This window comes from Chinchilla lanigera, unplaced genomic scaffold (assembly GCF_000276665.1).
Source record: "Chinchilla lanigera isolate Chin_1 unplaced genomic scaffold, ChiLan1.0 scaffold00051, whole genome shotgun sequence".
Classification (NCBI taxonomy): Eukaryota; Metazoa; Chordata; class Mammalia; order Rodentia; family Chinchillidae; genus Chinchilla; species Chinchilla lanigera.
The window spans coordinates 7,173,014-7,195,450 of record NW_004955452.1 but is presented as its reverse complement, the minus strand read 5'-3'; the positions used below and the strand labels follow the sequence as shown (position 1 = coordinate 7,195,450).

The following is a 22,437-nucleotide window of genomic DNA, read 5'->3' as shown; positions in this document are numbered from 1 at the left end:
TTCGATTCCCAGGACAAAAAAAAAAACAAAAGCGACACATCATTAAGAACCTAAAAATCATAGAACTATGAGTTCAATTTAGTAATAAGCAATTATCTTCAAATGTCACTGTAGCCTCTACAAGTGTCTCTGTAATACATATATAACACACCTCAGTACTGACCTTTGTAAAAATAGTTCTGAGAAAACCTAAAGGCTCACTATTTCCTCCCTACCAGGGAGGTGGGATATAAATATATTTTAGGGAGATTGTCAGTCAAGTGCCTTAAAAATAAAATAAAATAAAATAAAATAATAAAATAAAATCGAGCAGTTATGGTGTCTATCAGTCTAAGATGACTTATATGTTCTGACATGGAATGATGTCTCTCAGAGGTATTATATGGGAAAGTAAATTATGAATAGTATGTACTGCATCCCATTTTTATTAAAAAGAAAGATCAGCCAGGTGTAGTGTCACGTGCCTGTAATCCCAGCACTCAGAAGGCTGAAGCGGGAGGATGGCCATGAGTTCAAGGCCAGCATGGACCACATAGTGAGACCTGTCTCAAAAAGCAAACAAACAAATAAGGTAAATGTGTAAAAGAATTCAGGGTGAGGCTGGGGATTTAGCTCAGCAGCACAGTGCCTGTCTGGCAAGCGCAAGGTCGTGAGTTTGATTCCTGGTACCGGAAGAAAAACAAAAAACAAACAAACAAAAAAAAAGAATTCAGGGTGACTCTTTTGCAAGCTGTTAATGGTAGTTAAATCTGTATGATAGATGTATGTATGACTTTTTTCCTAAGTTACATATTTCTGTAATACTTTTTAATTTGTAAAAATATGGCATGTCTTCCCTAATCAGAAGAAATAAGCCAGGCATGGTGGCATATGCCTATAATCACAGCATTCTGGGAGGCTGAGGCAAGAGGATGGCAAATTGAGACCAGCCTCCAATTTAGTGAGACCTTGTCTCCAAAGCGGTGAGGAGACCTGTGATGTAACTCACTGTAAAAGTCCTGGGTGCTGCAGAGAGAAACAGAGCCAGACCGAGAGACAGAAGAAAGAGGGGAGACAGAGACAGAGAAAAACAGAAACAAAGGTTAGTTACAAAATAATCAGCTCGGGCTGGGAATTTAGCTCAGCGGAACAGTGCCTGCCTGGCAAGCACAAGGTTGTGAGTTCGATTCCCGGTACCTGGGGGGGGGGGGAGGCAAAACAAAAACCAAAATAATCAGCTCAAGAAAGCAAGAAATTAGCCAGGCATGGTGGTTGGTCTACAGCTGTAATGCCCAGCACTTGAGAGGCTGTGGATAGTCTGGGCTACATAATAAGTTCAAGGCCAGCCTGAACTACTTAGCAAGACCCTGTCTTAAAAAACCAAACAAATAAACAAGAAAACAGAAGAATTTAACACATTTTAGAAAAATGTGGTGCTTGTTTAATGGGTAAGTGAACTTTTTAAACTTATGTGGAGATTCTCCCACCTTGACAATTTGGATAAATGATTTATCACTGTACATGAACATTTGACATTATTTATAATAAATTATCCCGTTTGGTGTTAGTAACTTTCTCTGAACCCTGATCAGTTACCCCAGGCATTGAAATGAACTTATATACATACCACTATTGGGATTTTTAGCAAAAATTTTGTTTCTATGGCCCCATCTCCTAGCTCTTTGAAAGTGTATTTGCTTGTGGTATATTACAAATGGGAAAATTAATAATTTCCTCTTACAAGCAAATTTATTTTTGTTTTAAGATTTAGATTTTAAACCTACTGGCTGCTGTTTGAAAGCATAACCGTGCTCCTCAGTCCCAGTATATTGTTTGTAATTGGTCCAATTTATCTGATTCAGGTGCGTTGTGGCCAGGTATGAAACCCGAAAGTGGTTTAATTCAGACTCCATCTCCAGGTCAACACAGTGTTCTTACCTGCACTACAGGGTTAACCACAAGCCAGCCAAGCCCAGCACATTATTCTTACCCCATTCAAGGTAAATAGGCATGGTTGTGTATGTGTGTTAATTACTATTGAGTTTTTTGTTCGTTTTTGATTTACCTGTATCTCCAAACAAATTGGATAATACAGGAGCGCTGTCTTCTAAAACAGAAAACAGTGATATTTGCATTTGTGCATGCTTTTGTGTTAGGCAATCCAGAACCAAAGAGTGTGGTTTGCAAGTAGTCTTAGCCTTCGAATGTGAGCTGCTTAATAGAGTTAAAGCTTTCTCTTTTGCATGTTGGTGCTGATATCTCTTAAAGGTATTTTGTCCTATACATGAGCAGAAGACTACAATGAGTGAGAATTTTGCAGACTTCTTTTATGTGAACTGTCAGGGTGATATTGTAAGGTGTGTGTGCTTTTCTACTGTGGCTTTGTCACCTTGTACCCCCATGTACTACAGTACTTACGGCATTTTTCTTGCTCAAAAAGTTCATTATTGTTTGTATTTCAGCATGAAAAGCATAGCATTAAACTCAAACTCTAAATAACATTACCTCCCCAGGTTTCCTAAAAGGTTAGGATTGTATCAGGACTATCAGGAAAAAAGACAAGACACTCAACAGGCAGTATAGGGTCAAGTGCCTGCCCTTCCAGATGCAGTGTAGACAGGTTACCATTGCTCCGCACTGGGAATCACTTACCCAGAGCCTGCCTTTTCATCTGCCTCCTTTCTCCTGGTTTCTCCCAGCTTTTTTTCCCTTTCTCCCAGCTTTTAAATTTTATTTCTTATAAATTGAAAGGTAAAGGGATGAGAATAAGATATACAAACCCTGTGTGAGGTTCTTAAGGTAATGAACTGGTGATGAGAAAAATTGTGATATACATTTTTAAAATATGGTTTTTATTTTCAATTTTAACTGTTCTCAGTTAAATTTGGGGAAACTGCTGTTTGATCTACTGGAAACAGAACTAGTACATACTGTATTCTTACAACCTTGGTCTGACTTGCCTTTATCGCCTGTTGTTCCCCAAATCTCTCCCTTTTTCTTATGTTCTATTGCCATCTTTTATTTCTAAGATGGGAACAAAGTAGGAGGGAAAAACTCAAGAGGATGACTTTGTTTTTTTCCACTCCAACCCCCACTTTCTCCTTCCTCTTTCTTGAGATATGGTCTCACTGTGTTGCCTAGGATGGCCTTAAACTCTTGGGCTCAAGCGATCCTCCTGTGTAAGCCTTCCAAGTGCTGGGATTACAGGCATGCACGTATCAGCACTCCGGCCAGGGCTACCTCTTTATTCCAGTTGTCTTGGTTATTTTCTCTCGTTGCTGGGACAAAATACCTGACACCCAAAATTAAGGAAGGAAAGGTTTATTTTGCTTACAGTTTGTGGAGGTTTCAGTCCATACTTGGCAGGTTACAAGGCAGAGTGGCACATGGCAGAGAGTTACAGCTCATGGCGGCAGAACACAGCCAAAACAACAAACACAAAATGGGGAGGAATATCCGCAAGCAGCCGCTTCCTGTCCCTTATATGTGTAAACTTCCACCCCAGGGCAGGTGTAGCTCTCACACCCATAATCAATCAAACTCTAAAAGCCTGCCCCATGACCGCGTGAGGCTTTGAGGAGGACACCCAGATACAAACCATAACACCAGTCATTCCGTAGAATGAAGAAAAAAAAAAATGCAGTGCATTGGTATGTGTTGTTTTGTTGTGTTGTGTTTAAGTGGTCAGGATAGCAATATCCACTCAGCCCAACCCTAAGCATTCTCAATTGACAACAGCCCATCTTCCCTGGGGAGATTAGCAAAATTATCTCAGAAGCCAAATTCTGCTTTTGGTTTAACTCTGATCAAAACCTTTTCTTTATACCTCAGTGGTACTGTTAAGGAGAAAGGATTGCTCTTGAAAATGCAGTATGATATGAAAATCCTTTGAATATCTGACTTTTTTGTGGGGGTCGGGTACCAGAAATCGAGCTCACAACCTTGCACTTGCCAGGCAGGTGCTGTGCCACTGAGCTATTTCCCCGGACTCTGACTTCTTTTTTCTTATACCTCCCAATGTGGTGGTAAGATCTGATTTCTTTATATCACTCTTTTTCCTAGAGTACAGTGACTGTGTGGCCTTGAATTGGTCACTTTCTTCAGTTGAGTTGGTCTAGTTGATTAAATAATATTCAAGTGGCAAAATTTCAAAATTAATTTTAATTCAGTTTTAATTTTTAATTAATGTCTTTGGATCCCAGCATTGTTAACACATAGTAGTCTTTCTATAATGCACAGGGCAGGGAGAGGGGACCAGCTGAGACTACCAGACTTGTGTAAAAGCAACACGGCATGGAATTTATTGTGTCTGGGTGTAGGCAGGCTGAAAGTGAAAAACCTTTCTGGAAGGAACAGAGGGAAGTATGCCCCTTTTATAGGGATGGAAAGAAGGCAAGGGACATTAGTCAGGAAGATTTTAATAAACATCTGTGGTCAAAGTTCTCTGGCTATCTTGCACCTCAGTGAGTAGTAGAGTCCTTGAAGGTCTGTTTTACTTTTTTCAGGTATCTCCAGATGTCCCAAAATTCCTTTTCCTATATTATCTTCATTACAGCATCCTATGCTTGCCTGTAACAGCTTTGGTGCTGAGCTGAATTCCCTGCTGAGAGTAGTGCTTCTTCTGCTGGCAAGCACGCTAGGGACTGGGAGAGTCGGGTCCATCTGATTGGAGCCTTATACTTTCAATGAGCAAAAAGTTTTGTTTTTAATTAATATACTTTATTAATATACTTTATTTTAATTAATATACTTTATTTTTCAGGGATGTAGCTCAGTGGCATAAGTGCTTGCCTGGCAAGCCTGAGGTCATGAGTTCGATTCCCGATACCAAAAAAATATATATATATATACACACACACACACACACACACACACACTTTATTTTTTAGCATATTGTTTTTTAGGGTTACAGAAAAATTGAGGGTTGGGGATATAGCTCAGTGGTACAAGCGCCTGCCTGGCAAGCGCAAGGTCCCGAGTTCGATTTCCAGTACCCCCCCAAAAAAAAGTTTAAAGAAAAATTGAGCAGACAGCATATAGATTCCTCGAGCCAGGTATGGTAGTGCATGCCTGTAATCCCAGCACCCGGGAGGCTGAGGATCGTTGCAAGTTTGAAACCAGCCTGTGCTACAAACTGAGTGCAAGGCCAGCCTGAACTGCATAATGAGACTGTGTCTCAAAAAAGACAAAAAAAGGAGCTGGGGATTTAGCTCAGAGGCACAGCGCCTGCCTGGCAAGCGTAAGGTCATGAGTTTGATTCCTGGTACCAGAAGAAAAACAAAAAAGACAAAAAAATTTCTCCAAGCATATAGATTTCTCACATATCCTCTCATATGTCCTATGAAGTTTCCCTGTTATTAACATCTTAAAGTACTGTGTCACCTTTGTCACCATTTGGACCAGCTGGGCATGGTGGCGCACGCCTGTAATCCCAGCACTCCGGAGGCTGAAGCAAGAGGATCACTGCAAGTTCGAGACCAGCCTGGGCTACAAAGAGAGCTCAGGGCCAGCCTGAACTCAAGAGTGAGACCCTGTCTCAAAAAAACAAAAACAAAAAAAAAGAATGAATGGAGCTATGTTCATGTTATTAGCTAAGTCAGTTGTTTATTCAGATTTCTTTAGCTTTTGCCTGATGTCCTTTTTCTGTTCCAGGATCCCATCTAGGATACGTGAGATTTAGTTGTCAGATCTCTTTAGGCTCCTCTGGGTGTTAGTTTCTCACGCTGTCCCTGTTCTTGGTGACCTAGGCAGTTTTGAGCAGTACTAGTCAGGTATATTGTGAGATACTCTTCCACTGGAATTTGTCTGATGTCTTTCTCATGAAGATCACAGAGGTAAAAGGTCTTTTTGTATCACATCGTGTGTGGTATGCATACTGTCCAGCCAATTTCTGAGGGTGGATGCTGCCTTGATCATCTGACTGAAGTAGTTGTGTTGTGAGTTTCTCCATTGTAAAGTTACTCATTTTCCATTTATGTATTTTTCTTTGACTAGAAGTCACTGTGTCCATAGTTATTTCTATAAGTTGACAATATTAGGTTGACTAGGAGGGCATGGCTCTTACAAACACTGTCTTGTCAGTGATTTCATAGCTCCATGGTCAGAACAGGAATGAGGATCGTCCAAAAACAGTTGGCCACGTCATTGTCCTTTAGAGATCTAACAACCTTTACATACGTAATGAACTGCCAGTTGAATTTTATTTGATTCTGTAAATTTGTACTTTTTGTTAGATGTTTCATTGCTGCCGCTTTTTTTTTTTTTAAATCTGCAATGGAATATTGTTTTTGAGACCTGCACGTATATGCAGAATGGTAGCACTTTTTAAAAAAAATCTTGGCTTTTAGTCATAGTTGTAGGTGAAGTAAGGTAAACTATGTTCATGTATATTTTTAGGCAGGTTTAACTTCGGCTCAGTGATAGTTACAGGAGCCTAAAAAATATTACTTACTTAATTATTGACTTATTTCCCTCACTAGAATTTAAATTCCATGAGGTCAGGTATTTTGTCTTGCTTAGTCTTCTAATTTTCAATGTCTGGAACACTTTCTAGACACACAGTAGATCTTGATATACTTACTGTTTTGCTGAATAAATGAAGGATGTGTGTTAGAAAGGCTTTGATTGGGCTGGGGATGTAGCTCAGTGACACAAGTGCCTGCCTGGCAAGCGCAAGGTCCTGAGTTTGATTCCAGGTACCAAAAAAAAAACAAAACAAAAAAACAATTTTCTAAGAACCGGGCGTGGTGGTGCCTATAATCCCAGCACTCGGGAGGCTGAGGCAAGAGGATTGCCGCCAGTTCGAGACCAGCCTGGGCTACAAAGTGAGCTCAAGGCTGGTCTGAACTGCATAGCAAGACCCTGTCTCAAAAAAGTTTTGGTTGAGTTGCAGAAAGAAATATTACTGAACTATTGAGCTCTGTGGATTTTCTAGGTTATTAGGCCAAAATTCCTTAAGCCATATTGGTGAGAGAAATTTGCAATTAGTTGTACTTATTTAAAACTCAGACAGTTAACAACTAGCTAATCAATTCATTAAACTTCCAATCAGGGATAATGGGGTGCATGACTAATTGTTTGTATAAAGTGTGCTTTTTACCACCATCCCAATTGAGTAAGTGGTTTGAAGATTGTTAAATTTGTAAAGCCACTTAGGGTACATATCCGCCCCCCCCCCCCAGTATATAGAAATCAGATATAACAGAGTTGAACCTCTAGCCACTAGTAAATTACTGGGAAGATTGAACAGAATTAAAATACTGAAGAAAAGGGAGCATATACCAGATCCAGGGTCAATGGAAAATTGATCTAGAAATGGGCTTTGCTAGAAAAGATAAGGAAGTTCTTTACTTTTACTCCCATCTTAAGTCACCTCTGTTCAGTCTGTTTAGTTGCAGGCTGTTTAGGAAGACAGTCTAAAAACTAGTCAAAAGCTTTTCCCACAAGAATCATTAAACCCAGGTATGGTGGCACACACCTGTAGAGAGGTTGAGGCAGGAGGATGGCCACAAGTTCGAGGCCAGCCTGAACTACATAGTGACAGTATCTCAAAACAGAACTGCTTACAGAGTCACCTACCCTATGTACTCTCATTTCTTGGGTATTTCCTCCTCAGGAAAAAAATGGGTTAAGTCACAGTAGAAAAGATGGTGAATACTGATGAGGAAAAACATATTGTAAGGTTATAAAATCTATTTCATTTAGTTGTATTTAAAAAAGTAATTTCTTGGGGCTGGGAATTTAGCTTAGCGGCAAAAGCGCCTGCCTGGCAAGTGCAAGGTCGTGAGTTCGGTTCCCGGTACCAGAGAAAAACCAAAACCAAAAAAAAAAAAAAATTAAAAAAAGTAATTTCTTAAGAGTCCTCTGATACTGCCTGGGTAGTCAGGAAATCTGATCCCCAGGTCAGCCACTGGCTCTGAGGAAAAGCATTGGATAAATAATTTGGAGATCCAAATTGTCACCTTGATTAGCTACCACTAGCTTTGTGCCTCTGAAGAAGTCAAACTCTTCATTGTTCCAACCAGAACTTGCAGCAGTAGCAGTAACTGACCTTAATTTCTTCTAAACTGTCTTCTTTTTTTTCTTTTTAAGACAGGGTCTCGCTATGCAGTTCAGGCTGGCCTTGAGCTCACTTTGTAGCCCAGGCTGGTCTCGAACTGGCGGCAATCCTCCTGCCTCAGCCTCCTGTCACCACACCCCGCTTAAACTGTCTTCTAAGCAGAGCACTACTGGGCAAAAGGAGGAAACCACTCTTTTTCATTTTGATCAGTGAACTCTCTGCTGTATTGTTTTCTCCAGTTCTGGTCTTAATAGAGGTTTTCTTAATGCCTTTACCCGGGGAGGGCTTTGTTGGTAAACAGGTCTATCTGCTGGGGAGCCCTCTGGGTGCATATGACTATAGTAGAAGCTGTGTCTAGTGTGTTTATGATAAGAGAGGAGTTCAAAACTAGTACCTCGTAACATTAGTTACTTTGCCCACCTGAAAAAAACCCTTGCAGTATTTACTAGTCACTGGTGTTTGGGGTAAAACCTTGGTGGAATCTGTGATTGAAGGATAAAAACTTAATTCAGGTTCTTCATCTCAAGGCAGGCAGCTAATGTAGCTATACATACATTTTTACCTGACCAGAATATATTTAATATTTTCTGAGTTTTTGTGTTTTTGCATGTTCATTGATAAACACTGGATCAGTGATGGCAAACCTTTTAGAGCTTTCAGTGATACAAACAGCCATAGGTTCACCACTGCTGTGCTAGATCATGGTGTTGTTATCCATTAATAATCTATTATATATAAAGAGCCCAAGAAGTAATTCCAAGCACTTTAGAACTTGAAGAACTAACTTTTTCTCAAAGTGCTTAGGTTGTATCAGGAAGGGGATAATTTGGGGCAAGTGATAATCAGTAACACAGAGTAGGGTTTACCAGTTGCTCTGTTGGGCGTCAGTAGGTCACACTGCAGGTGAGTCATTTTTCAGTTTCTAGAGAAGGTGGAATGGAATGGTTTAGTGTAGTTCTGATTTCATTAGTAGCATTATCCTTCTAGGACTTGAATAAGAGTTAAAGACTCAAGTTGAAACAGAGATTTTTAAAGTATTTGTTTCTAAGCAAGTCAAAACTGAGGAGGCATGGCATGCAAAAAGCAAACGACTGTTTGTTTCCGTTATCAGTGTTCTTTATCTCCTTGTAGATACGTTCACTTAGGATAATATATTTTCACTGTCTTCCAGCCTTTTACATAGTATTTTTAGTTAACGTTTCTTAATCCATTCCATCCTGTAGCTTCAAGCACGAATGCCAGCCTGATCTCCACTTCCTCCACAATTGCCAATATTCCAGCAGCAGCAGTCGCCAGCATCTCTAACCAGGTACAGTGCTTCTCGTGTTTACCCTGTTTGACTTGGTTTATCTACCTTGCTGTCTTCTTCCCATGGTCCTCTAAGAAACAGTCAGGAATGGTGTGACTGTGCGCCATTTTTCTGGATACCCTCAGAACTGGGACCCTGGATGGCTTCTCAGACTGCCATCCAGTTTCTCTTGTTCCTTGCTAAGCCTCATTGGAATATGGCTTTGTCTGCCAGCCTAGCTGCTATATTTCTTTCTACCCTCTACTCTGCCCCTACTAGAACATAAGCTACATAAAGGTTACAGTTTTATTTTTCTATTTTGTTCACTTATATATTCCCAGAGCTTAGAAAAGTGCCTGACACCCATATCAGCAGCATTCCTAAAAAATTTGTGGAATGACTAAATATTACGTCCACTTTAAATTCCTCATTCCTTTGTAAATTCTTTGTGATCTGGTCTTGATCACTGTTACATTAACTGCTTAGAAGAACTCTAGGTACAAGTTGGGCATGGTGGCACACCTAAAATCCTAGCATTGTGGAAGGCTGAGGCAGGACAGTCACAAGTTCACGTCCAGCTGGCAATTTAGTCACTTAGCAAGACCCTCCCTTAAAGTAAAAGAGGTTGGGAATATGCAAAGGCTCTGGCTTCCGTTCTCACTATCAAAACCAAACAAAAACATCGTTAGTAACATTCTCAGTGTTTTAGAGGAGTGTTTTTTGGGGGAAGAGGGGTTCTGGTTTTTTTTCTGTCATTTGAAAAAATCATATCTTTACAATACATAGTGAATACATTTATTGAGGAGGATTGGTACATATACATAGCAAATCTTGATCCTTTTTACTTCCCCTTCTCTCCCTCCCTCCTGTCCCCTCATCTCCAGATATCTTCCTATCTTTCAAAGAACCACTTCTTTGATTCATTGATCCTTTGATTTGTTTTTTTAGTCTCAATTTCATTAATTTTAGCTCTGACCTTTATAATTTCTTTCCTTCTGCAAGTTTCACATTTGGATTGTTCTTATCTTTCTAGGACCTTTAGGTGCATCTTAGATTATTTGTTTGGTCACTCTATTCTTTTTTTTCTTCTTTTTCTTTTTTTATTTTAAAGAGAGAAAAACAATATAAACAATGATACAGAATTTCAAAGCAAAGGGGCTGGGGATTTAGCTCAGCGGCACAGCGCCTGCCTGGCAAGTGCAAGGTCGTGAGTTCAATTCCTAGTACCAGAAGAAAAACAAAAAACAAACAAACAAAACAAGATAGTAGGAAATTAAAATGGTTAATGTATTGCATATGGTTATCACTCTGTTCTTTTTATGGGTGCATTAGAACTATAGCCTTCCCTCGGGGAACTGCTTTCACTGTGTCGCATAGACTTTGGTATGTTGTGCCTCCATTGTCATTTGATTCTACAAACTTTTTTATTTCTTTTTTGATTTCTATTGGGATCCATTGCTTATTCAACAATATGTTAATCTCCATGTGTTTGCATAGTTCTGTGGCTTTTTTTCTGTTGATTTCTAGCTTCATTCTGCTATGGCCCAACAGCATGTGGGGGATTATTTCAATTCTTTTGTATTTACTTAAGCCTCTTTTATGACCTAAGATGTGGTCTATTTTGGAAAAAGTGCTGTGGGCTGTTGAGAAAAATGTGTATTCTGTTGTTGTTGGACAAAACACTCTGTAAATATATGTTAAGTCCATTTGTTCAGTGGTGTGGTTTAATAGAGTTTTTTGTTTTTGTGTGTTATGTTTCTGTGGAGCAATTAGTGTTATCACCGTCTCCATAGATCTTTCATTCTAGCTGCAGTTAACATTACTATTCTTGTTCATTTTCTGTGTTTTACTATACTTGTATTTGTTCTTTCTTTTAGTCCACAAATACTTACTGAGGTCCTACCTTTGTACCTAGCACTCTTCTAAGGACTTTCTCTTTTCCCATTCATGTTTCTTCTTTTTGGTCCTGTCTTCTGACATGGACAGTCTCTATTTAGTTTTTCCACGTCATAATAACTTCAATCTCAGGTTATGTTTAACCATCACCACAGTGTCTTGTTTTTTTTTTTTTTTTTTTTTTTTGGTTTTTCTCCGGTACCGGGAACTGAACTCACGACCTTGCGCTTGCCAGGCAGGCGCTTTTGCCGCTGAGCTAAATCCCCAGCCCCTCCCACCACAGTGTCTATTTAGAGTCTCTAAGATGAAGACTCTGATCTTGACCTCGTGATGTTTACAGGCTTTAAGATGATTGAGGGATACTTTTTCTTTAATTTCCTGCTAGTTCTCTTAAGTTCATCAAGTATAAAACCAGACCCGATATACGTGTGTGTGAGCGTGCCTCTGTGTGTGTGTGTGTGTGTCACTGGGGATTGAACCAGGGCCTTCACACTGAACTACATCTCCAGCCCCTCCCCCACACAGTATCTTGGAAAGTTGCCTCAGCTGGGTTTGAACTTGCAATCTTTTTGCCTCAGCCTCCCACAGTGCTGGAATCACAGGTGTGCACCACCATACCCCAGCATATAATGCCACATTTTCTCAGGTCATTCACCTGAATACCTTTCACATTTCTGCCCCCGTCTCCTAACCCGTACAAGCTATACAGTATTGCCTAAAGTATGTAAACCATACTGACCAGTCACTCAGACCTATGAGAATCCATTGTTTTAACCAGACTCAACATCTATGGCCCTTTAATAAAACCTTTGCAGGGCCTGTTTGTGTTCTTGCCTTCTGTATTAGTCACTTTCTAGTTGCTGGGACAAAATACCCAACACCTGTATCTTGAGGTTAGTTCAACTCACAATTACAGTAGATTCAGTACATGGTCACCCAGCTCCAAGGCAGGAACAGCATGGCAGAGGAAAGCTGTTCACTGCATAGCACCATGAAGCGGAGAGAAAAGGGAGCCGCTGAGAACGATCAGACACGCTTAGAACCTGTTACCCCCCAGGGACCTGCCCCTTCCAGCCAGGCCCCGCCTCTGAATATGAGACTTTGGGGGGATATTTTAGATCTAAACCGTGATGCCTCCCATATGTCTTAATCTCAAGAAGCACTCTCACCGTTACAGCCCACAGTGACAGTTGTCTTCCTCTGTGTTTCACTCATCTAACATATAATTTATTACAAATTTGTTGGAAATATGTTTTGGGTTTTTTGGTTTGCTTGTTTGTTTGTTTTCATTGGAATTTTTTTGTCTTCTTTCCTGCTGTATTTTCAACTTGAGCTCTGCTGAAGTGACTTACTCTTTTCTTTAGTATTCCTGTGTCCTGCTCATGCACAAGTGCACGCACACACACATAATTGTATTTGATTTATAATAGGTGCTCAATGGTTGTACAAAGATTTGATCTGGCAGCTAGTGTCTTCCTGCTTCCTGCTTGTCACTCAGTGTCAGTGGAACTTTTTTAAAGGTGTATATCTGATCTGTGTATCATATTCTATTTTATTTTATAGCTCTATTAAGATATAATTGTCATATTAAAAAACTGCACAGATTTAGATTGTATAATTTGGTAAGTTTTGGTTTATATGTGCTTATGAAAAGTTTCTTCTCAGGGCTGGGGATTTAGCTCAGCAGCACAGCACCTGCCTGGCAAGCGCGAGGTAGAGAGTTGGATTCCCAGTACCGGAAAAAAAAAAAAGAAAGAAAGAGAAGTTTCTTCTGAATATTTTAAAGAAACTTCATCTTTTAAGAAAACTTGATTTAAAAAAAAATAGGGCTGGAGATGTAATTCAGGGTAGAGTGCTTGGCTAACGTGTACAAGCCCTAAGTTCAATCCCGTGGGGGGAGGGAGAGGTTAATATGAATATCGGTGTCCATTCTAAGAAATTTTAACGTAGGAGATGTGCTTCTTTGTTTTAAGTTCATTTGCCCTTAGAAGTACTACCATCTAGAGCAGTGATTTATAAATTTATTAAAGAATAGAAGCTTTCCTTCAAAAATTCTAGGCAGAAGTTTGTTTAGAAACTCGGTGCAAAGCCAGGCAAGGTGGCGCATGCCTGTGTTCCCAGCATTCTGAGGCAGGAGGATCGCTGCAAGTTCAAAGCCAGCCTGGGCTGCAAAGTGAATTCAAGGCCATCTTAAACTGCATAGTGAAACCCTGTCTCACAAAAATGAAAAAAAATCCTCACAAGGAACTTGGTGCGTGAAAATTGGGGGTGCGAGGAAGAACTGTTAAGGGAAGAGAAGATTGTATGTATGTGTATGAGTGTACCCTCGGGCCAGCCCTTCCTCTCAGGCTTCTCCCCATGCTGAAGCATCTCCTCTGGTCTCAAGTTTTTACACAATGCATTTTGGCCATATTGGTTTCATTGGGAGACAACTAAATAGGTAATTAATAAGTCAAACTAATGATTTAAGAAAATAATTATGAATAAGAGGGAGAAAAGAAGGCATCCTCTAAGAGTTCTTTTCCTCCCTTATTCCCTTTGGCCTACAGGACTATCCCACCTATACTATTCTTGGTCAGAACCAATACCAGGCCTGCTACCCCAGCTCCAGCTTTGGAGTCACTGGCCAGGCTAACAGTGATGCTGAGAATTCCACACTAGCAGCTACCACCTACCAGGCAGAGAAGCCTAGTGTCATGGTACCTGCACCAGCAGCACAGAGACTTTCCTCTGGTAAGTACCACAGCGCACAAAACTGGTGTAAAGGCACTTCATCCAGCTGGTGTTGTCAGGTGGTGGTGAAGGTGATTTTGTCCTGGTGTAAATCACTGTAACTATCACTATTCTGTTTGCTTCCCCTCAGGGAAGGGGCATTTAAACTTTGGAAGCAGGCTATGGGTCACTGGTAGCTGACAGTCTGCCTGATGCTGAGAACAGGAAAGTACTAACAGTGAAAAGACTATATTTCTGGCCCCTGTCCTGCCTTCCCTTAGCTTTAACGTGCCCGTGACAGGGAACCCCTGAATTTGGGCATATTTTATAAAAATTTGAGGACTCTAATTTTAGTTTGGGCATATTTTAGCGCTCCTGCTAGAGCCTCAGAATAAGCCTTCTTTCTATATCTTGAATCCTGTTAAGATTCTGAGGAAAGCTATGGTCCTTTTTCTCCAAAGAAATACATAAAATTTAACGTATAATTTCAGGAGATTCGCAGGTCTGAGATACATTTATGATGTCCAGGTTAAAAACTTTTCACATAAATGCTTTATATACAAATTTAATAAACATGTAACACATACTTTTTTTATATATGTCTATTCAATAAAAACTTAGTGGTTGGTTATCGTATCATGTTGCTTAAGAAAAGCAATTAAAGGGGCTGGGGATTTAGCTCAGCGGCACAAGGTCGTGAGTTTGATTCCCAGTACCAGGAAGAAAAAAAAAGAAAAAGAAAAGAAAAAAAAGCTGGGAAAAAAAAAAAGAAAGAAAGAAAAGCAGTTAAAGCCAGACATGGTGGCTCGTGCCTGTAATCCCAGCACTCGGGAGCCTGAGGCAGGAGGATCATTGCAAGTTCGAGGCCAGCCTGGGCTACAAAGTGAACTCAAGGCCAGCCTGAACTGCATAGTGAGACCCTGACTCAAAAAAGAAAAAAAATAAAGAAAAGCAATTAATTTTCATTGATGATGCATAGCAAGACTCTGCCTCAAAAAATCAATGAATAAATAGAAAATTTGAAGGGAAAAATTGGATCCTAAATTGGCCTATACATTGTGATTAGGGAGTTTATATTTTGTGTTTTATATCCCTTCACCTGTAAATCCTCCATCTCTTTTTTTTTTCCCCTTTCAATTTATTTGTTGAAGAAACTGGATTGTCTACCCTACAATATTTCCCAGTCTAAATTTTGCTGGTTATGTCTTTACAGGGTTTTTATTGCATTTTTTAGTAAATTTGGATTTAGTGTAGTGGTTTTCAACTAAAGGTAATTTTGCCTCCGGGGGAGGGATATTGGCAGTGTATGGAAGCATTATTTGGTTGTCTGGGTAGGAGATGCTACTTGTACCTAATGAGTAGAGGATAAGCATACTGTTTCATTAAATGTCTTACTATACACAAGACATTCCCCTTAACAAAAAAATTACCTGCCCTATAATGTCTGCTGTGCCAACTTGACAGACCTTTTTCTAGAAGCTTGAACAAATTTGGGTTGTTCGGGCGTGTTTGTTTCTTTGTTTTTAACAAAACAACTTCATAAGCCAGATGTGATAGCACATGGTGGTAGTGCAAGCTGCTTGGGAGGCTGAGACAAGAGGATCACTTGAACCCAGGCATGATGCGCTCAGGAGACTGAGGCAAAAGATCCCAAGTTTAAAGCCAGCCCATGGAACTTAACAAGACCCTATCCCAAAAGGAAGGTTTTTCAAAAGGGGCTTTAGCCACACTGGTGATGCTCAGTGCTTAGATTTACTTTTCCAAATTGCTTACATGAAATTTAGTTTTCTAAACTTGATCCATGCATAATAACTCACAGGGACAGAATTTGCTGACTGTCTTCCTGCCCTGGATTTCATAGCCTGTGACTGCTGCAGTATGTCTTGCTTTTCCTTTCCAGGAGACCCTTCTACAAGCCCATCCTTATCCCAGACCACACCAAGTAAAGATGCTGATGATCAGTCCAGGAAAAACATGACTGGCAAGAACCGGGGCAAGAGGAAAGCTGATGCCAGTTCTTCCCAGGACAGTGAATTGGAAGTATGGGAAGAAATTCTTTTGAGTTACCTATTTTGGGTTTTTGTTGTTGGAGGTTTTTTCACTTCTTAAGTTTATCAAATGTATGTCTGAAACTCATAGAGGTAATGCGCATCTATGTTGTATGCCCTTTGCTTTCTAAGCAGAAGAGACTGAATTAGCTAAGTAAAAAGAAAAACTAAGAAATTTTCTCCATGTTTGTAACTTGCCATATCTCTTTCAGATGCTTTTCACCAAAGCACTGAGGAGGCTTTGCTGAATGTAGGTAGCCAAGTAACTTTTTAAGGCAAAGAACAAACTGTCCTCTGTGTTCCAGGGAATAGGAAGAACACTGCTCTTATTCAAAACGCAGAGGGAGCTACAAGTGATGTCATACTGTTCTGTGTTTAGAAATCGAAAAGGGAAATGAGCGAACTAGCATGCTTTCGGTTCACAGCTCTGAGACACACAAGTAGATCTGGTAACTTCAGATTGATACTGGTTTGTACTCTGTGCTGTAAACACTATCAGAATTTTCTATAGACATACAGTTGACTTCTGTATTAGTGAGACTAGAAAGACATAAAAAAGCTGGGCATGATGGCGCACTCCTGTAATCTCAGCACTCGGGAGGCTGAGGCAGGGGGATCGTTGTGAGTTCGAGACCAGCTTGGGCTACAAAGTGAGCTCAAGGCCAGCCTGAACTGCACAGCGAGACCCTGTCTCAAAAAAAGACAGGGGAAAAAAAAAAAAAAAAGACATAAAGAATTCTATTAATGGGGGGTTTTGATGTTATCCTTTAATTTTCTAAATTTTTCATAATGTAATTGTTTAATAAAAGAAATCTATTGATAGATGCTCTTAGACATAAGTAAATTGAAATGGTGGGTCAGAATAAAAGAAGAAAGTTCTTTCAGAGGCTGGGTGTGATGGTGCACACCTGTAATCCCAGCTAAGGCAGGAGGATCGTTGCAAGTTCGAGACCAGCCTGGGCTACAAAGTGAGCTCAAGGCCCACCTGAGCTGCATAGTGAGACCCTGTCTCAAAAAGACAAAAAAAAAAGTTCTTACAGATTTCTTGGGAAAAACTGAGGACTCATTTTTTAAATTGTAGTTAAATACATATAGCATTAAATAAATAAATAAATTTTAACATTTTAAGCATACAATTCAGTGTGTGTGTGTGTGTGTGTGTGTGTATGTGTATTTTTTCACAATATTATGTAACATCACCACTGTATGTTTTGAGAATTTTTTCATGTTCTAAACAAAAATCCTGCACCTATAAAGCCATAATTTCCTGTATTTCCCTTTTCCCAGTCTATGGCAACTATCATTCTACTTTCTGCTGCTATGAATTTGCCTATTCTAGATAACCCAAATAAGTGGAATCATACAAATTTGTCCCTTTATGTCAGGCTTATTTTACTTACGATGAATAATATTTTTCAGTGCTTATCCATGTTAGCCTATGTCAGAATTTCATTCCTTTCACTGGCTGAATAACTGTGTGTGTGTGTGTGTGTGTGTGTGCGCGCCACATTCATGCCATTCATCTGTTCAAGGATATTTGGGGTTGTTCACCTTTTGGCTGTTGTGAATACTACTTTGAACACTATTTTCATCTGTTTCCTTGTAAGATTTTAATCGTTGTTAAATTTAGGCCTTTGATTCATTTTAAGGCAATTTTGTATACATGGTAAGGTCTAACTTTGTACTTTTGGTTATGGATATCCAGGTTTCCCAGCACCATTTGCTGAAAAGACCTTCTTGATCTGGGAGTGTAGCTCAGTAGTAGAGTACTTACCTCACATGTGTGAAGTCCTAAGTTCGATCTCCAGGACCGCAAAAACAAACAAACAAAAAGTTTCTTTCCCTTTTGGATGATTTTGGAACCCTTGACAAAAATTGATAAACCATATTTGTGGGCATTTATTTCTAGACTCAACTCTATTCTATTGGTCCTTATGTCTGGTCTTATGCGAGTACCACACTGTTTTGATTACTGAAATGCTACAGTAAGTTTTGAAATTAAGAAGTGTGAATCCTATATATTCTTTGGTATCAGGGTAATACCGACCTCTACGCATGAACTAAGAAGTACTCTCCTGCCAGGCATGGTGGTGCACACCTGTAATCCCAGTACTCTGGGAGGCTGAGGCAAGAGGATCATAAATTTGAGTCTAGCCTGGGCAACTTAATGAACACAGCAAGACCCTGTCTCTACAGTGATCTCAGTAGGTTTCTGCTGAGATCACTGTAGCTCACTGTGGCCTTGGGCTTGATCCTCAGTGCCAGAAAAAACAAGTATTCTTCTTCAGTTGGGGGAGGGGGATTAGGAAAGATTGGTAGGGTTTTGGGTTTTTGGGGATTTTTCCATCTGTACCGGGGTACATGCTATATGAGTACTCTACCACTGGGCTACATCCCTATCCCTATTTATTTATTCATTTGTATATCAAAGTTTTCAAGTGCAAGAAAGTAGTCTTCTATTTTTTTTTAATTTATTTTGTTGTTGTTTTCTGGTACCGGGAATCGAATTCACGACCTTGTGCTTGCCAGGCAGATGCTGTGCCGCTGAGCTAAATCCCCAGCCCTATTTATTTGTTTGTTTGTTTTTGGTGCTAGGAATCGAACTCAGGACCTTGTGCTTCCCAGGCAGGCACTATGCCACTGAGCTATATCCCTGGCCCAATCCCTTTTTATTTTAAAACAAGATCTCGTGTTCCCCAGACTGGCCTCAAACTTGCAACTCTGAGTAGCTAGGATGACAGATATGCATTATTGTGCCTGGAAAGATTGGTATTAATTCTTACTTACTTATGTATTTGGTATAATTACTTTGTGTTGTATATTTCTGGAAATTTGACATCTGGATTATCCAATTTATTGACATGTAACTGTTCATAATTTTGCTTAAAATCCTTTGTATGTCTATAAAATTAGTAGGGATGTCTCCACTTGATTTCTGACTTTAGTAACGTGAGTTCCCCCCCCCCCAGTCACTCTCGCTAAAGGTTGTCAGTTTCATAGATAATTTTCAAAGAACTGTTGGTTTCACTGACTTTTTGGTACTATTTCCTATTTTCTGTTTTAATTATCCATGCTTTAACTTTTACTTGTTTTCTTCTGCTCGCGTTAGGTTTATACTTCTATTTTTGTTTGTTTGTTTGTTTGTTTCTGGTACCGGGAATCGAACTCACGACCTTGCGCTTGCCGGTCAAGTGCTGTGCCTCTGAGCTAAATCCCCAGCCCCTCACGTTAGGTTTATGTAGTTATAGATTTGAGATCTTTCTTCTTTTTGGCCCTGAGGATTGAATCCGTGGCCTTGCTTATGCAAAGCACATATTTCCCAACTGAGGTACATCTCCCAACACTCTGTCTTCTTTTTTAATGTATGCATTTATAGTTATAACTCCATTAGTACTATTTTCACTATAGCCTATGTTTTAGTATGTTGTTTATATTTTCATTCATTTCAAGATATTTTCTGATCTCACTTGTGATTTCTCTTTGACGTCCACTATTGGTTAAGATTGTATTATTTCTTCCCTACATATTTGTGAATTTTCCAGTTTTTCTTCTGTTCTATTTCATTTCATTGTCATTGGAAGGTATTCAGTATACTTCTTTTTAAATATTTTCTTCCCTCAGCGGGTTTTTCTGTGGGACTTGGATGAAACCATCATCATCTTCCATTCTCTTCTTACTGGATCCTATGCCCAGAAGTATGGCAAGGTAATTTGAATATTCCTTTGTTATAACTATCCCTCTTCTAATAAGAAAAAAAAAAAGTTTTCTCTGCCACCTCTGTCTTACCCTGTTCGCTTTTAACTTTCCATATAAAACTTCACCAGATGCCTGGCACCAGGCAGGGCACAGGATCAAGTACAGTTGATGGTGAATGTATAGACCAGACCTGGGACCAGGGCTGAGAGCTAAAATTGTTCATCGCATGTTACAAAGTTTAAAGATTGAGGAGTAAGTCTCAAAACAGAGCAAGTCTTAGGTTCATGTTCAAAAACTGATTCCTTAAAGTTTAAGTCACTTTTTTTTCCAGGGCCTTTGCACTGAGCTACAAACCTCAGCCCTTTTTAATTTTGTTTTTTGGTTTGTTTTTGAGAAAGGGTCTCACTGTGCAATTCAAGCTGACCTTGAGCTCACTTTGTAGCCCAGGCTGGCCTTGAACTTAAAACGATCCTCCTGCCTCAGCCTCCTGAGTGCTGGGATTACAGGCATGCACCACCATACCCAGCCCTTTTTAAATTTTGAGATGGGGTCTTATTCACTGAGTTGGCCACCTGGGACTCAAACTTGGAATCTTCCTACCTCCACCTCCCAGAGTGCTGGGATTAAGTCTCTTTTAATAGTGTAAATGCAATATATATATGTTAGATGTAAATAGGTGAAATATTCTAAAGTAGATTATATGCTGTTTTTGTCACTTTCCTTATTGCTAAAACACAAAACCTGACACCTAGAACTTAAAAGAGTGATTTACTTGTCATACGGTTTGTAGGGGATTCAGTCCATAGTTGGCTGGCTCCAAGGCAGGATGCCGAAAGGCTGTGGTGGAGGAAAACTTCAAATCATGGCGGTCAGGAAGCGGAGAGGAGAGAGACTCACCCTTCCAGGTCACAGGCCCAGGCCCCCCAGTACCCTGCGCTGCTCAGCCCCTTAGCAGAGGAGTCTCCTGAAGAGGACAGTGGCCCTGTGACCCGAAGCCCTTCCGAGCATGAGAGTTTTGAGGCACATTCTAGAGCTAAACTATAACATACGCTTTTTGAAACTAAATTCACCAAACAAAATTTAATCCGTTTCATCTTACTCTAAACATCAGTAGCAAAAAATGAGCTGTTTTGAGAAGATTCGAACTGGTATTTCTACACTAAATGATCTCCAAGTTTGGGTTTTTCAGATTCTGCAAGTAAATTTTATAAAAATATCTACTGCCTTTGCATCTCACTGCTGTAAGTTGTTTTGCAATGCCACTGATATTTCTGTTAAGAGTACTTTCCGCAGGCTTTTACTGTCTACGCTGGCCAGCTGACGTAAACTATATTACTAAGATGTTTATAAAAACGTTTCAGTTTCTAAGTAAAATACTGATGGTTCATTTTAAAGAAATTTGCATTGGTTTTCCTGCAGATATTTTGACTCTTTAGTCCTTCCTGTCCTGGCTGTTGAGATTATCAGCTGTCTGTTGTTATACTGTGTATGTGGTAAGGATACCAGGAGACAATGCATATTATGATAGCAATATTTTAGCCAGAATTAGAATTTCCTCTGAACAAGGGAATTTCCAAAAACATTAAGTGGATTATTTTTTGAGGAGAATGATATGATTTTTTTTTTTTAACTGTAAAACAGCAGGTTCATTTTTAAAATGTATTATTTAAAATAAATCCCCTTTGATGACAATAATAGTTTCTAGAAACTGTTGTTTTGAAATTTTTAACTGTCCATAATCTCTTTAACAATCTCAGATTCTTACAAATATTAATGACGTTTCATTAATAATATTTGAAATTAATATTGTTTTTGTTTTTTTTTTTTTGTTTTTCTCCGGTACCGGGAACCGAACTCACGACCTTGCGCTTGCTAGGCAGGCGCTTTTGCCGCTGAGCTAAATCCCCAGCCCCTGAAATTAATATTGTGAACCTGTATTGTTTTTAAATATTTTGGGCCTGTATTGACCTCAATTTTGAAATATTTGGAAATAGAACCAGTTCTGGTCAACTGTCTTTTGTTTGTTTGGTACCAGGAATTGAACTCAGGACCTTGTGCTTGCCAGGTAGGCACTGTGCCACTGAGCTGTATCCCTTAGAACCAGTTCTATAAGTATGAAGCCAACCCATTTTTTTCTCTTATTGCCTTCCAGGACCCAACAGTAGTGATTGGCTCAGGTTTAACAATGGAAGAAATGATTTTTGAAGTGGCTGATACACATCTGTTTTTCAACGACTTAGAGGTAAGCATTTTAAATTGTTTTGTGATTCAGTGAGATGTTTTGTTCAGTGTTTGGAGCTTGTGCTTATATAGAAGATACCTGGTAGACAGGGTAGGGATAGAGAAGCTTGGTTAAACAAGGTAAGGAAATATAGTCTAGCAGCCATAGGCGTACAAAGCCTCTTGAAGAAATAGTGACTTGGTGCAGTAACAGTCTTAGTTCTGGCCCTCAATTTTATTGGCTCAAAAATCTGATTTTTGTTAGCTTATTTGGAAGTGACATAGCATTAGAGGAAATGCTACCACATCAGGCAAGACACTGATTTTAAATGAATATCCCAATTTATTAATCAATACTAAATATCTATGGGGTTGATTAATATATAATGATAAATATTTGTACACTTAATTATGTTTTAACCGTTTTTCAGTTTTACTTTAAAAGTCTCTTGGTTCGGGGCTGGGGATATAGCTCAGTGGCATAAGCGCCTGCCTGGCAAGCGCAAGGTCGTGAGTTTGGTTCCTGGTACCGGAGAAAA

The 22,437-nt window shown here is 39.6% G+C and overlaps 1 protein-coding gene across 6 annotated transcripts in view; it reads left to right on the top strand.

The window, feature by feature from the left end:
* Positions 1-22,437, top strand: part of Eya3 (EYA transcriptional coactivator and phosphatase 3) — a 125,125-nt gene that overhangs the window by 78,436 nt on the left and 24,252 nt on the right. For 5 of the 6 annotated variants that reach the window (XM_013519541.1, XM_005394937.2, XM_005394939.2 and 2 more), the window contains 6 exons: positions 1,842-1,979; positions 9,262-9,347; positions 13,772-13,955; positions 15,835-15,974; positions 19,604-19,687; positions 21,831-21,920. In XM_013519541.1, the coding sequence (XP_013374995.1) occupies positions 1,842-1,979; positions 9,262-9,347; positions 13,772-13,955; positions 15,835-15,974; positions 19,604-19,687; positions 21,831-21,920 (722 nt within the window). The remainder of the gene's footprint in view (positions 1-1,841; positions 1,980-9,261; positions 9,348-13,771; positions 13,956-15,834; positions 15,975-19,603; positions 19,688-21,830; positions 21,921-22,437) is intronic. The other variant, XM_005394940.2, reaches the window with a different exon arrangement.